The sequence below is a fragment of the Zootoca vivipara genome, chromosome 6 (assembly GCF_965207765.1).
Source record: "Zootoca vivipara chromosome 6, rZooViv2.hap1.1, whole genome shotgun sequence".
NCBI classification, from domain to species: Eukaryota; Metazoa; Chordata; class Lepidosauria; order Squamata; family Lacertidae; genus Zootoca; species Zootoca vivipara.
Window position 1 is genome coordinate 80,883,168 of NC_142589.1, and position 14,401 is coordinate 80,897,568.

The 14,401-nt window shown below is 49.7% G+C and overlaps 1 protein-coding gene across 1 annotated transcript; it reads left to right on the forward strand.

The window, feature by feature from the left end:
- The first annotated feature begins 3,180 nt into the window (after nt 1-3,180).
- Nucleotides 3,181-11,612, forward strand: PPM1N (protein phosphatase, Mg2+/Mn2+ dependent 1N (putative)). Its single transcript, XM_035117154.3, has 5 exons — nt 3,181-4,089; nt 8,255-8,372; nt 9,623-9,737; nt 10,723-10,786; nt 11,583-11,612. Exons 1-5 carry the CDS (start codon nt 3,181-3,183, stop codon nt 11,610-11,612), a joined length of 1,236 nt encoding a protein of 411 aa, XP_034973045.2.
- Nucleotides 11,613-14,401: the final 2,789 nt, after the last annotated feature.

Below are 14,401 nucleotides of genomic sequence, written 5' to 3' on the forward strand. Positions count from 1 at the left end.
AGGGGTGGTCGTGGAGAGGGAGAGGTCTTGCTCGCCTTAGAGGGAGAAGGCCCGCCCAAGGAGGAGGATGGGTGGATGGGGGGGGGGGGTTTGCCGTTGCCTGCCAGCCTGCCTGCCTGCCACTCAACATGTAGTCCCGCCCTCCTGCTTTCCCTGCAGAGCAGAATGTGTGTGTGTGTGGGGGGGGGGTTATCACATGCTGGGAGGGCTGAACACCATCAGGTCAACAGGATGGATATAGGGATCCAAGGGTCTTCTATCCCAACCCCCTGCAATGCATTAATCACAGCAAAACAATCCCTGGTAAATGGCAATAAATAATAATAATAATAATAATAATTTATTTATACCCCACCCATGTGACTGGGTTTCTCCAGCCACTCTGGGCTGCTCCCAACAGAATACTAAAAACACGATAAAACATCAGACATTAAAAACTTCCTTAAACAGGGCTGCCTCCAGATCTAAACATCAGATAGTTGTTTATTTCCTTGACATCTGATGGGAGGGCATTCCACAGGGTGGGTGCCACTACTGAGAAAGCCCTCCCTCACTTGTCTATGGAGGGAACCGCCAGAAGGCCCTCGGAGCTGGACCTCAGTGTCCGGGCTGAACGATGGGGGTGGAGACGCTCCTTCAGGTATACTGGGCTACTCTTCCCTCCTGTGGCTTCCAGCAACTGGTATTCAGGGGCATTTAAAGCCCTCCAGTGTGGCTAGTAGCCACTGATAAGCCAGGGGTGCCAGCTTAAATTGCCAGCTTGAATTAAATATTGCAAGAAGCAGGTAAGGCCCGCTCCACAAAAACCATCACACCACAGGAGTGCACATACAGGGCCAGTGCATCCATTTAGGCAAACTAGGCGGTCACCTAGGGCGCGTAAATGGAGGGGGCGCTGGCCAGCCTGCCAAAGGTGTCATGGGCTTTGAAGACACTCGAACTCAGGACACATGCTAAGAGGAAGGCACGCTTGGCAAATCCACACCGTGATCAACTCCTGCCTGGAAACCAATGTCCCCACTGTGAAAGGACTTGTGGGTCCAGAATTGGCCTCCACAGTCAACTTACGGACTCATTGTTAAAACCGTGTTTATGGAAGACAATCTTACTCGGCTACGAGGGATCGCCAAAGAAGAAGAAGCAGCAGCTCTGCCTTCCACAGTCGGAGGCAGCAAGGTCTCTGAAAACCAGTTGATGGAAACCACAGGAGGGGAGAGGGACCTTGTTTGGTCAGATCCTGCTTCCAGGTTTCCCATTGTGGCATCTGGTTGGCTACTGTGAGAACAGGATGCTGGACTAGGTGGGCCTTTGGGCTCCTCTTGTGTTCTCATGTGCTGGGATGTCTTTTATCTGCACCTGCTTGCATCGGGAGTGGGTGTGGAGAGCAGTGGCTCATCGGAGTCGAGTCATCCATCCTCACCTTCTCTCCCACAGCGCCATAACTCAGTTCTGCCCCATGAGGTCACACCAGGCCACATACAAGCATCACGGGCTGTGTCATAAGGGCTAGAACAGAGCTTCCCAAACTGCATCACCAGAAAGGGGTTAGCTTAACCTCCGGTTTGCCAGTGAAACTGAATTGCTGTGTCGCGAAATGATGCATGTCTAAAAAGCACAACATGGAAAGTTGGTGAGCTAGAGGCTTGCGTTAAAAATGAAACAGAATGAAACAATGAAGACTAGGTTTCTGAAGAGGTGAGGTTCTTTGCAGCCCAGCTGGCTTCTGAGTCATTCTGGAACATGCAGAGCTGCCCAGGATAAGGGTGGTTGGTAAAGATTTTGTTTTTCATTTTATAATGTATATAAAAGAGAGGGAAGAGTTGTAACAACAGGTGAAAATTAAAAACCGAAAAGCAAAGTTATAAAATAGGCACATAGAATAAGTACGTGTTAAAATAACAAAGTTCAAGTAAGAATATCAGCCTTATCTAATTATCAAGTATCACTCCAGATTTGTAGAATTTAAGGCTGTTTCCCACTGAGTTGCAAAATCTGAACTGCCAATATCATACAGAAGACCAGTTCTTTTGACAATATATCTACATCGGTGTCATCGAAAACATTCAATAACATTAATATTGGACGGTGTTTTCTTATTATTTCCGTCAAAACGATATTCCAAAACATCTTGCACCGATTTACATTTCCCAGTTCAATTCACCAATTTACAATTAGGTGATACAGAAGGAAACATATTTGGGCCATTTGCAAAGGAGCGCAATACCAGGATAAAGGTTGCGACCTTCTGGGTTCTGTTTCGTAACCGGCCCTAAGAGGCGCCTGGCTTTAAAAACAGAAACCGTATCTCCAGCTGGCTGCTACGAAAGGCACCATCTGGTGGCCAGAATGGGTTGGGAGTGGGGGGCAGGTGAATCCCGAGTGGAACTCCCTGCAAAGGCCGCCTCCGACACAGGCGAGGATTAGGGGTTTTTAAACCCCATATTTAGCCCTGGATGAAGAGATTATGAGCCGCTGGGCTAATGCCGAAACCAAGAGCCAATCAGGAACGGCTTCCCTGGAGGGCGAGGGCAGATGGGTGCAGGGCAGGGGGGGTGGAAGCTGCGGGAGTGACCCAGAGACAACGCTGGAAGCAGCCGGGAGCAGAGCAGGAACATTAGGGGTGAACAGCTGGTGCTATTTTACGGAAGAGGGGATGATGTGTAGACTGTCTAAAGAGGAAGGACTTTAGCGAAAGACCCCCTGGGCTCCCATGGTGGTCCCATCAGCTGTTCACCCCAGGCTGCAACGCTGTAATGACCCTCCTCGGCTAACCGCCCTTCTTGCTGGGTGCAGCACCCATCGCACAACGGGCGCCAAAAGCTCGGGGAACGCCAGAAAGCAAATTGTACAGCCTTCCGGAAGAGGATAGGAGCTGCGAGCCACCGGCGACCGAGTGCGGAGGGTCGCCAGTGACAAGAGAGATCTCTAGCGCTTCTTTCAAGATGCCGGCCTGAGTCGTCCCCCAAAGAGAGCACTCAAAACCTGGTTGCCAGTTGAGGCATCTGGTTGCCTCTGCAAGAACCAGGTGCTGGACTAGATGGGCCCTTGGCCTGGCCCAGCAGGCTCTCCTCCTGTGCTTCTGCTCTTCAAGGACAGCAGCAACACAGGATTCCCAGGGGAGGCTCCAGCCCCCTTGGCATTTCGGGGAACACGTTGCGCTTTATGGCAAAGCTCCTGAGCATGGCCACCTTCGTGAGGCTCCTGGTGGCCGAAGCCGAGAGGAGGGTCTCATTGTTCTTCAAGGCGGAGGAGGCACAGGAAGTCCCCAGTTTTTTCTTGGACAAGCCCCAGACGGAGAAACAGCTGGAGGAAGGGGAAGTGGGCGGCTTGCGGTACGGCCTGGGCTCCATGCAAGGCTGGCGGGCACACATGGAAGATGCCCACACCGCCCAGCCCCAGCTGCCCGGCGCCCTGGCCGGCTGGGCCTTCTTTGCCGTGTACGACGGCCACGCGGGCAGCACGGTGGCTCAGTTCTGCGCCAGGCACTTGCTCGAGCATGTGCTGGAGGCCGAGGCCCTGTCCAGCCAGGAGGAGGACCCCGCAGCCATCAAGGAGGCTGTGCGGGAGGCCTTCCTGGCTATCGACAGGCGCATGCAGGACCTGTCGCGGGCCGAGGCCTGGGAGCATGCTGGCTCCACCGCCGTGGCTGTGTTGGTGTCGCCCCGGCACCTGTACTTCATCAACCTGGGTGACTCGAGGGCCCTCCTCTGCCGGTCGGCCGCCGTCACGTTCTACACAGACGACCACAAGCCCACCAAGCCGAAGGAGCGGCGGCGCATCGAGAATGCCGGCGGCACGGTGGTGCTGCAGAGGGTCAACGGGTCGTTGGCCGTCTCCCGGGCCCTGGGCGACTTCGGCTACAAGGCTGTGTCTTGGCGTGGACCCACCGAGCAGCCGGTGTCCCCCGAGCCTGAGGTGTACCAGGTGGTGCGCTGCCCCGACGAAGACGAGTTCCTGGTGCTTGCCTGCGACGGGGTTTGGGACACCTTTGACAACGCGGGGCTGTGCGCCTTCGTGCGCTCGCGGCTCTGCCTCACTGGCAGCCCAAGGGACGTCTGCGAGCGCGTGCTGGACTCCTGCCTCTACAAGGTGAGGGGGGAGGATAGAGACAGGGGGTTCTCACTTAGAATCATAGAATTGTAGAGTTGGAAGGGACCCCCAGGGGTCATCCAGTCCAACCCCCTGCAATGCAGGAATCTCAGCTGAAGCATCCATTTTAAATCTTTGTTGGAAGGCGCCCAGAGTGGCTGGGGAGACCCAGCCAGATGAGCGGGGTGCAAATAATAATTATTATCCCTAGGGGGAAGGGCAAGTAACCACAGAAATAGCATCATAGAATTATAGAGTTGGAAGGGACCCCCAAGGGTCATCCAGTCCAACCCCCTGTAATGCAGGAATCACAACTGCTTGAAAGGAAAGGAAAAACTACTTCATTTCCCCAGAATGAAAATGAAAGCATTAAGCAGGCTGAAGAAAATTGTTTCCCAGTGACTTTTAGGCAAGCTGGGCGTTCAACCAACCAACCCAAGTTTAGGGGAACCTGGTTTAACTGGATCTGTGGAACTCCCTGCATTCAGTTTTGAGATTGCTGCTGCCCTGTGGAGACCTTTTCCTTCTCCTGCTGGGCATTTATTGTATCTCCATTCCTGGATAACCCAGCGATGATTAACACACACCAGCCTCATCCCCAAAGGGCTTAAGGAAGCAGCTGCCAATTGAGGGCAGTGGAGGTCCAGGATTAGCAAAGCAGGACAGTGGAGCATCAAGAAGTCATTTAGGAGGGGCAGGAAAGGTGAGTTCCGGAAGAGTTCATTAAAGAGCTGCGGTCTGTCTGTGGAGCATCTTGAAGGAGGTTCAAGCAGCAAGTGAGGGGAATATGTGTCCCTCCAGACTTCATTGGGCTCCAGGGAAAAGATGCAGCTATAGAACCAAAGAATTGTAGTGTTAGGAGGGTCCTCCAGGCCAACCCCCTACAAAGTCACAGTTCATTCTGAAGTTGCAGAATCTTCTTTACTAAACACTGAGGCCCTGAAACATAATAAGAGCCCTCCTGGATCAGGCCAATGGCCCACCTAGTCCAGTATCCTGTTCTCACAGCAGCCAACCAAGATGCTTGTGGGGAGTCTAAAAGCAGGACATGGGCACAGTAGCTCTCGCTCCCTTGGGGTTCCCAGAAACTGGAATACTGTCTCCGAGGGTGAGAGTAAAACGTAGCCATCATGACTAGTAGCCAATGGTAGTTAGCCCCCTTCTCCATTAATTTGTCTAATCCCCTTTGAAAGTCATCGGTCCTGTATACCTGAAGGAGCGTCTCCACCCCCATCGTTCAGCCCGGACCCTGAGGTCCAGCGCCGAGGGCCTTCTGGCGGTTCCCTCGCTGCGAGAAGCCAAGTTACAGGGAACCAGGCAGAGGGCCTTCTCGGTAGTGGCACCCGCCCTGTGGAACGCCCTTCCATCAAATGTCAAGGAAATAAGCAGCTATCCTATTTTTAAAAGACATCTGAAGGCAGCCCTGTTTAGGGAAGCTTTTCATATTTAATGCTGTATTGTTTTAACACTCGATTGGGAGCTGCCCAGAATGGCTGGGGAGACTCAGCCAGATGTGCGGGGTACAAAATAATAATAATAATAATAATAATAATAATAATAATAATAATAATAATAATAATATTTTTTATCCAAGTTGATGGCTGTTGCTACATCTAATGGGAGGGAGTTCCATGGTTTAACTCCGTGTGATGAAGTCCTCTCTTTTGTCCCCCAGCATTCAACTTCATGGGTGTTAAGTATTGAGGGATGGCGAGAGTGTCGGACTAGGACCTGGGAGAAACCAGGGTTCAAATCCCCACTCAGCCACGAGGCCTGTTGGGTCTGATCTTGGAGGCCAGTCATCACCTCTCAGCCTAACATACCTTGCAGGGTTGTTGTGGAGATTAAACATGGAGGCAGAGGTATGGCACCTTGAGCTCCTTGGAGAGAAAGGTGTGATGTTGTTTAGTCGTGTCTGACTCTTCGTGACTCCATGGACCAGAGCACGCCAGGCACTCCTGTCTTCCTCTGCCTCCCGCAGTTTGGTTAAACTCATGTTCATAGCTTCGAGAACACTGTCCAACCATCTCGTCCTCTGTCATCCCCTTCTCCTTGTGCCCTCCATCTTTCCCAACATCAGGGTCTTTTCCAGGGAGTCTTCTCTTCTCATGAGGTGGCCAAAGTATTGGAGCCTGAGCTTCACGATCTGTCCTTCCAGTGAGCACTCAGGGCTGATTTCCTTCAGAATGGATAGGTTTGATCTTCTTGCAGTCCACAGGACTCTCAAGAGCAGGGGTGCTCAAACTAAGGCCCCGGGGGCCGTATGCGGCCTAATCGCCTTCTCAATCTGGCCCGTGGACGGTCTGGGAATCAGCATGTTTTTACATGAGTAGAATGTGTCCTTTTATTTAAAATGCATCTCTGGGTTATTTGTGGGGCACAGGAATTTGTTCATTTTTTTTTCAAAATATAGTCTGGCCCCCCACAATGTCTGAGGGACAGTGGACTGGCCTCCTCTCCTGCTGAAAAAGTTTGCTGACCCCTGCTCAAGAGTCTCTTCCAGCACCATAATTCAAAAGCATAAATTCTTTGGCGATCAGCCTTCTTTATGGTCCATAAATATATATTTATATGGGATATAAATGCTATAAAAATGCTGCACATTCTCACTTTCTTTGCACCATGCATAACTTCACACACCTCTGAGTTCCGGTTTCCGCCTGCAGGAATGGCGGACCTGTTTTCCATCTCTCTGACCTTTGTAAGGAATTTGGCGGTTGCTAGGGGAGTAAATGGCAACCCCCTACCCTCTCCGGGGGTTACGGAGAGGGGCCGCTGGCCCGCGATGCCCCCAGACCCACTCCGACTGTTTTTGGAGTGGGGGGAGCTTGGGCTGAGCACTTACAAGGGCCAGGACTCCCGGACGCTAATCTGCATGGCGGGGATTTCCATGGTTAAAGAAGATAATTAGGCTTAAATCTATGGACATACTTCAGAAGGAGGGAAAGAAGCGCTGTTTACTGCTGAGAAATTTATGCTGCCGAGTGAGAGGAGTCAAAGATTGTACTGCATCTGGAAGAAGGATTGATGGGGACGGAGCGATAAGGGGAGTGAGTTTTTATTTTATTTTTTTTCTTCATATTGTTGCCTCGTACCTTCCCGGACGCGATGTCCTGGCTTGTTTGGAGTGAAAGAGAAGCAAAAGACTGTGTGAGTTGAACCTTATAACTGTTGTTACTGAGCATATTTTTTTAAAGATGTGGAGTTGCCGATGAGAAAAGCCCCCCTCTAGTCGGACGGAAGGAGTTCTGAATGCGTTTGGAGGATTTATGAGCTGTGACGCACTTTAAATTGGAGCAGCGACCTGAAGCTAAGTTCAGCTATAGGGCAAGGAGATCCATTAATTTACCAAGAGTCTATGGTTTGATGTTTGGGTCTCCTGCCTGGAAAAGCTGTAAATTCTATAATGATCGTAAATTTTCATGGCCATGAGAGGAAAGCGAAAGTGATTTGAGCTTTTTAAGATGGCGCTACTTCGAATTGCTTCAACGCAACAGGAGCTCCATTAAGAAGATTTATGGGGAGGCTGGACTGATTAACTCACACAGGAGAAAGAACATCTGTGAGACTTTGTTTGATATTTATATCAGCAGCTGGGAAACAATCGTGAAAGTGGAAAACATCTACGTGACTGTAAGGGGAAGATCTGGATTATTATGAACTTGAAGGACGATTTGAACTTTAGAAAAAAGACGGCAGTGGACAGTTGCGAGGAATTCCCAATTTCTTGAAGCATGGGAACCCAAATAAAAAATTCTTTAGATGATTTGGCATAACATTCGGTCTGATTGATATATATATGTGTATAATTTGAAATATTGAATGTGATATAATTGGTTTTAATTGGAAAATTAATAAAATATTTTTTTTAAAAAAAAAAAACTTCACACACCTCTATCATGCTTTCTGCACCCCCAACTTACTTGCCTTTTTGCTCCACTAAAAAGAGCCAGGTATTTCAACTTTTCCTCCTATAAGGAGTCAAAACATTGCCTGTAAACAAACTGGGCTGGGAGGAAGGAAATGGATCTGGCCCCCGAGGTGTTTGTCCAGGGAGAATAAGGCCCTCCAGGTTGAAGGAGATGGCCGTACCCCTTGCAAAAAATTGCTTTGTAAAGCAGGCGAGAGGAAGCAATCCTCAGACGACTCTACACTCTCCCTGCAGGGCAGCCGTGACAACATGACCTGCATCGTGGTCTGCTTCCCAGCTGCCCCGGGCGTCTCCCAGGAGGCCTTGCAGAAGGAGCAGGAGCTGGACGCTTCCCTGGAGAAGAGGGTGGCAGGTGCGTACGCCGTTTGCGCTGCGACGGAGCGAGGCCTGGGAGGCCGCATTGGCCGCAGGCAAAAGGGAGAAGTGGGATTTTGAGAACGGGGAGGAAAATTAACAAAAGGGAAATTAGTGCTGTGAGGCTTTGGGGGGGGGGTCAGTTTGGATGATGCCCTGGGTCCCTTCCAGTTCTTGGGGTCCGATACCCAAATGAGGGTTGGATTCTAACAGGATTCTGTTGGTGAGCTACTCAGACAGGTTTCTTTGCATAACAATGAGCTAAAGCATGGGTAGGCAAACTAAGGCCTGGGGGGGGCAGGATCCAGCCCAATCGCCTTCTAAATCTGGAATCAGTGTGTTTTTACATGATAATGTGTCCTTATGCATCTCTGGGTTATTTGTAGGGCCTGCCTGGTGTTTTTACATGAGTAGAATGTGTGCTTTTATTTAAAATGCATCTCTGTGGGGCATAGGAATTTGTTCACACCCCCATATAGTCTGGCCCACCACAAGGTCTGAGGGACAGTGGTCCGGCCCCCTGTTGAAAAGGTTTGCTGACCCCTGAGCTAAAGTGTCCTCATCTGCACCCCAAAAGAATGAGCTAGGTTGCAAGAGTTGCAGTTGAGGGGGCCCTCCAGGACAAAGGGTGGGACTGTCCTTCAGCCCCCTCACCTATCTGGACAATAGCGAGTGCTTTGAGGTGTGAGCTGAGCTGGAAGGAGGCTGGAATCTGGAGACAGCGAGACCTGCTTGCTCTGTGCTGGATCCAAAGATTAACGGAGACACAAGATCTGTCGGGTTGCGAATGCCATGAGCCCTCCATGCTAGGCTCAGGTTGTGCATATGGATAAATAAAACCATATATGCTAAAGACACCACGGTTTCCGCTGTCCTTTCTGCCAAGAACACCGTTATGTTTGGCTTGTTGGTCTACCTGCAATGCTATAGATCTGAGAAGCCGAGCTCGGAGCTTAGGCAAGAAAGAGTCTTGCAAAGTTACAGAGGTCTTGCAAAGGTGCAGCCCAGGTTCTGCAAGGCTCGTGCCAAACAGCAGGTGGGGGAGCTGAGCTGTTTTGCATAGGGCTGTTTACATCATTCGAACTCTCGTCCTTCGGTGCCTGTTCTGCAGACTCAAATAAAGATGATATTATTGTGTCGGAATGGGGGTTGGGGACCTAGAAGGTACTCGTGGGGCAATTATCTGCCAGTGCCATCGAGGTAACCAGCCCCTCCACTTATCTCACCCCACCCCAAATATCACCCCAGAGCTGTACGATGAACTGCTGGAACAGGAAGGGGGTCCCAACGTCGTCTCCGTCTTCCAACGTCTGGCTACAGAGGTGAACCCTAACCTTCCCCCTGGGGGAGGCCTGGCTAGCAAGTAAGTATGATGATCTCCCCCATTCCCTGGGAATCACACCCCGCTCTCATATCTGCAGGGGGGTCCGATTCTTCTAAAACACAGAGGTGCGCTCGAGTAAGAAGGATCGCCAGCTTTCTAAACCTAAAGGATTCCGGGGCCTGGGCGGGGCTTCTGGGCCAGTGGGTGGAGCCTAGTGTGGAGTTTATTATTATTATTATTATTATTATTATTATTATTATTACTATTATTTATTGAATTTATATTCCGCCCTATGCCCGGAGGTATCAGGGGAGTTCACAGAAAAAATCAACATAAAAACCAATATAAAGGTAAAGGTAAAGGGGCCCCTGACCATCAGGTCCAGTTGTGTCCGACTCTCGGGTGGCGGCGCTCATCTCGCTCTATAGGCCGAGGGAGCCGGCGTTTGTCCACAGACAGCTTCCGGGTCATGTGGCCAGCATGACAAAGCTGCTTCTGGCGAACCAGAGCAGCGCACGGAAACGCCGTTTACCTTCCCGCCGGAGCGGTCCCTATTTATCTACTTGCACTTTGATGTGCTTTCGAACTGCTAGGTGGGCAGGAGCTGGGACCGAGCAACGGGAGCTCACCCTGTTGCAGGGATTCAAACCACCAACCTTCTGATCAGCAAGCCCTAGACTCTGTGGTTTAACCCACAGCGCCACCTGGGTCCCCGTAAAAACCAATAAATAGGTATATAAAACCAAAATAAAAGCAGGAACACGCCCCCCCAAAAAGAGCCACATTTTAAAAGGGCATAGACTACATCTGATTTTTCAAGAAAGGCCATTTACAGGCTTAGCCTAAATTGAGAAATGTAGGTGCCCCCCTATCCCCAGATCTGTGGCCGTGTTTGCTCGGTGGTTGTATGAAAAGCACTCTGTTTATGCTCCTGACCTTTTCTTTCTGCAAAGAAAGGAGGGCCTGGGAAGGGGCAAGCGTCTCGGCATATCAGAAGCTAGTGACCACCTTGTTCCTCTCGCAGGAGAGCTGTGATCATGGAGGCTTATCAGCGGGTGAAGCAGAGTCGCGAGGAGCAAGAAGTGCCGGTAAGAAACCCCTGGATCTTATTGAACTGTAGGTGTTGGAGGGGACCCAGAGGTTCATCGAGGGCAACCCCTTTGTTCTCGTGGCACCACCACACCAGACTACTGGGTTCTGAAGCTTGGAAAATTCGGGCCAGGTAAAAGTACATCATGTAGCAGAGTTAAACTACGGAACTCCCTGCCACAGGAGGCAGTGATGGCCACCAACTTGGATGGCTTTAAAAGAGGATGGGGGCAAATCCACAGTGGAGGAGAGAGCCCTTGGTGGCTCCTAGCCAGGATGGCTCTGCTCTCTGTATCCACCGAGGGAGGCAGCAACGCTTCTGAATCCCAGTTGCTTGAAGCTCCAGAAGCGGAGTTTGCTCTTGGGGTCAGATCCTGCTTGCTGGTTACCTGCAGGTATCTGGTTGGCCATTGTAAGAACAGGATGCTGGACTGGGTGGGCCATTGGCTTGATCCAGCAGATGCTCTTCTGGTGTTCTTCTGCTCTGTGTCTTCCTGCCTCCTGGCTATCGATTCTACAAACTTAAACCAGTTTCAGAGCAGCCTAACCATCTGCTAAGCTGTCCTAAATAAACTTTTGGGAACTTGTGAAAGTGTGGTGGAGGCTGCTTTTCAGCTGGACAAGCTGGTTGGTTTGATTCGATTTACCATAATTTAAATATTTAATTTATATATTGCTCAACACCACCGATTAAAACAAACGTGGCTGCTCGCATTCCGACACAATTTCCCAAACCGTTTCTGCTCATGGTGCTCCAACAAAGTTCTTATTTTTCCCTGACCTTCTTCATTTCAGGCCCCCAGTGCGAATGCTGCCTCGGATTGAACGCTCTGCTGTGCAGGTTGGACCATGGATGCCAAGCCATCCTTTGGCAAAAGAGACCAGGCTGTGGGAGAAAATCTGACCAAGATTTCTGGGCAAACTTAGGAAGCTGGATGGCAATGGATGGGGTGGGGCAAGTCGCATTGGGGCCACCACAGCCCCCTCCCTCCCCCACCAGGGTGGAAAACATCATGTGGACTGAGAGGAACAGCTGGCACTCAAGACAAAGGCAATCTATGTTAGAACAGATCATGCATTTTGTTTCTCACCTGGAAATGAGTTTTGCTTCATTAACCCTGCATTCCGATAGTAAAGACTTGCAAGAATCATCACCACCGCTGGAATTTATCAGAAGGGAAAATGCAGCCTGTATAATTCAGTGCTTCTCAAACTTGGGTCCCAACTGTTTGGGGACTACGACTCCCATCATCCCTGACTACTGGTCATGCTAGCTATGGATGATGGGAGTTGTAGTCCGACAACAGCTGGCGACCTAAGTTTGAGCAGCACTGCGTAGATGATGCCAGCCCAAGTCATTGGGTCACTAATACAGTCCTTGGCTGGGCAGGTTTCTAATATTTTTGCTCCATTCAGCAAAATTTGCACCGGCCTTTGTTTCTTATTTCACAAGATTCATACATTGCTTGGTTTCGGGGGGTGGGGGGAGACAGCTAAAAGCAGTATACAAAGAGAATGAAACAACGACATTGTCTGTAAAAGCAACTCTTTAAAACTTTCAAAAGATAAAACCAGCAAGAAACTAAAAGCAGATCAAAACATACATCGGCGTTCTATACATCTGGAGAGGCTTGCCCTAAATAGGTGCCAAAAATAGGACAGTGAAAGTTCAGGCCTGATGTCAAAAGGCAGGGAGTTCCATAGTGTTGGTGCAGCCATACTAAAATGTCAATTTCTTACAAATCTGGAATCGGTGTTACACGTGGCACTTGGAACAGTGCCAGTTCCGGAGATTGAAGCGGTCGAGTGGCCATATTTCGGGTAAAGGGGTCTCCAACCTTACCTTGAGAACACCCCCTTTGTGAGAAAGGCCTGCCATTCTTTCCACTTTCACAGACAGGGGGCGCTGCAACCGAGAGCCAAGCCCTTCCCTAAAGTTATGCTACACCATGGGTAAACAAACTAAGGCCTGGGTGCCGGATCCGTCCCAATCGCCTTCTAAATCCAGCCCCCGGACGGTGCGGGAATCAGCGTGTTTTTACATGAGTAGAATGTGTGCTTTTATTTAAAATGCATCTCTGGGTTATTTGTGTGGCATAGGAATTCGTTCACCCCCCCCTCAAAATATAGTCCGGCCCCCCACAAGGTATGAGGGACAGTGGACCGGCCCCCTGCTGAAAAAGTTTGCTGACTCCTGTCCATAAATAATGTAGGCCTTTGTTCCTAACACAGACATGGGCTGGGGTTCATGTCTGCTTGAGGGGGGGACATGCTTATTAGTGAGGGCGACCTTCTCCTTTGTCCCAGGTGTGGCAGCTGGTTGGGGGTCTTCCAAATTGGCATGAGGGCACTCTGCACATGTTCAGGGGCACTTTGCTTATCTGTGCACCCAGGACACTGAAAACAGATTCCGAATTTAGTTCTTCTGGGATACCTGCTCCTCTCTCATATGCATAGCTGTCAAGTTTTCCCTTTTCTCGCGAGGAAGCCTATTCAGCATAAGGGAATTTCAGCATAAGGGAGAACTTGACAACTATGCTCATATGATCATCTGATGCACAGATATCCTTTCCTCTCGTGTAGGGAAGTTGCATTCACAAATATCCAAATATTTAACGTTCTGGAACCTCCCAAGTTGTCTCCGAGGCTTCCTTTTTCTTTTCATATTGTACCAAGTATACCTGTCTTCTGGAAATAAGTTTCATGCTTCCAGGCTTCCACACGGCAATATTGGTGACGTAATTGGTGAGAGTCTGTCTCAGTTTCTCACATTTCACTACTGTGTGATTGCACGCCAGTTGCATCGTACCGGTCTGAAATCTTCACCCCCTTGTTTGCTTGGATTTCTTCATCCAGTATGTTTGTTTCTTACTTCGAGCTCATGACTGTGCACGCAGCACAATACAGCGTCTTCGGGGACAATTAAACGTTGCTTTCGGTAACGAACCGCCGTTTGTTTGCAAATGTTAACGGGGAGGAAACCCAGGTGCCAAACGAGGAAAGACGGTGGAGTTGCAGAAAAGGCTATGTGCCTGAAAAATACAAATGAGGTTATCGGGCTGGATCTTATTCCTTAAGGAAATATATTTATCATAAGGACACAGAGCAGAAACACTCCAATGCACGTCTTTGAGGCTGGTGATGGCTGACTTATAAACTCAGTTTCCTGCACAGACTGACCTTTGAATACATTGCTGTGGGTTGTTCAGAATGTGTGAGGAAAATTCAACCCCCCACATTCTTTTAAAGGCGCATTTGCTTTACCCCATATCAGTCCTACGTCAATAATGATAAGTCCTCCTGGACTGCCTCCCCAAAGCATTATTAAGGCTGCTTCTGCTCTTTGCGATGGAGAGAGCCTCGCAATGACGGTACTTCTGTGATGTCACAGCATTCATTATTCACCACCAGCCCAGCTGCCTCTAAGTTCCTTCCTGGTTATAAATGTGCAGCTCGAGAAGTGGGACGCAGCAACTTGTCATTCCCCCCACAAATTATTTATCATAGTTTTCATAGGGATGCTTTTATTAAAATAATAATAATAATAACGTTTAAGTAACAGATGCGAGAAAAAGGTTCCGCAGCTCAGTAACATGACAATATGAGCAACAGGA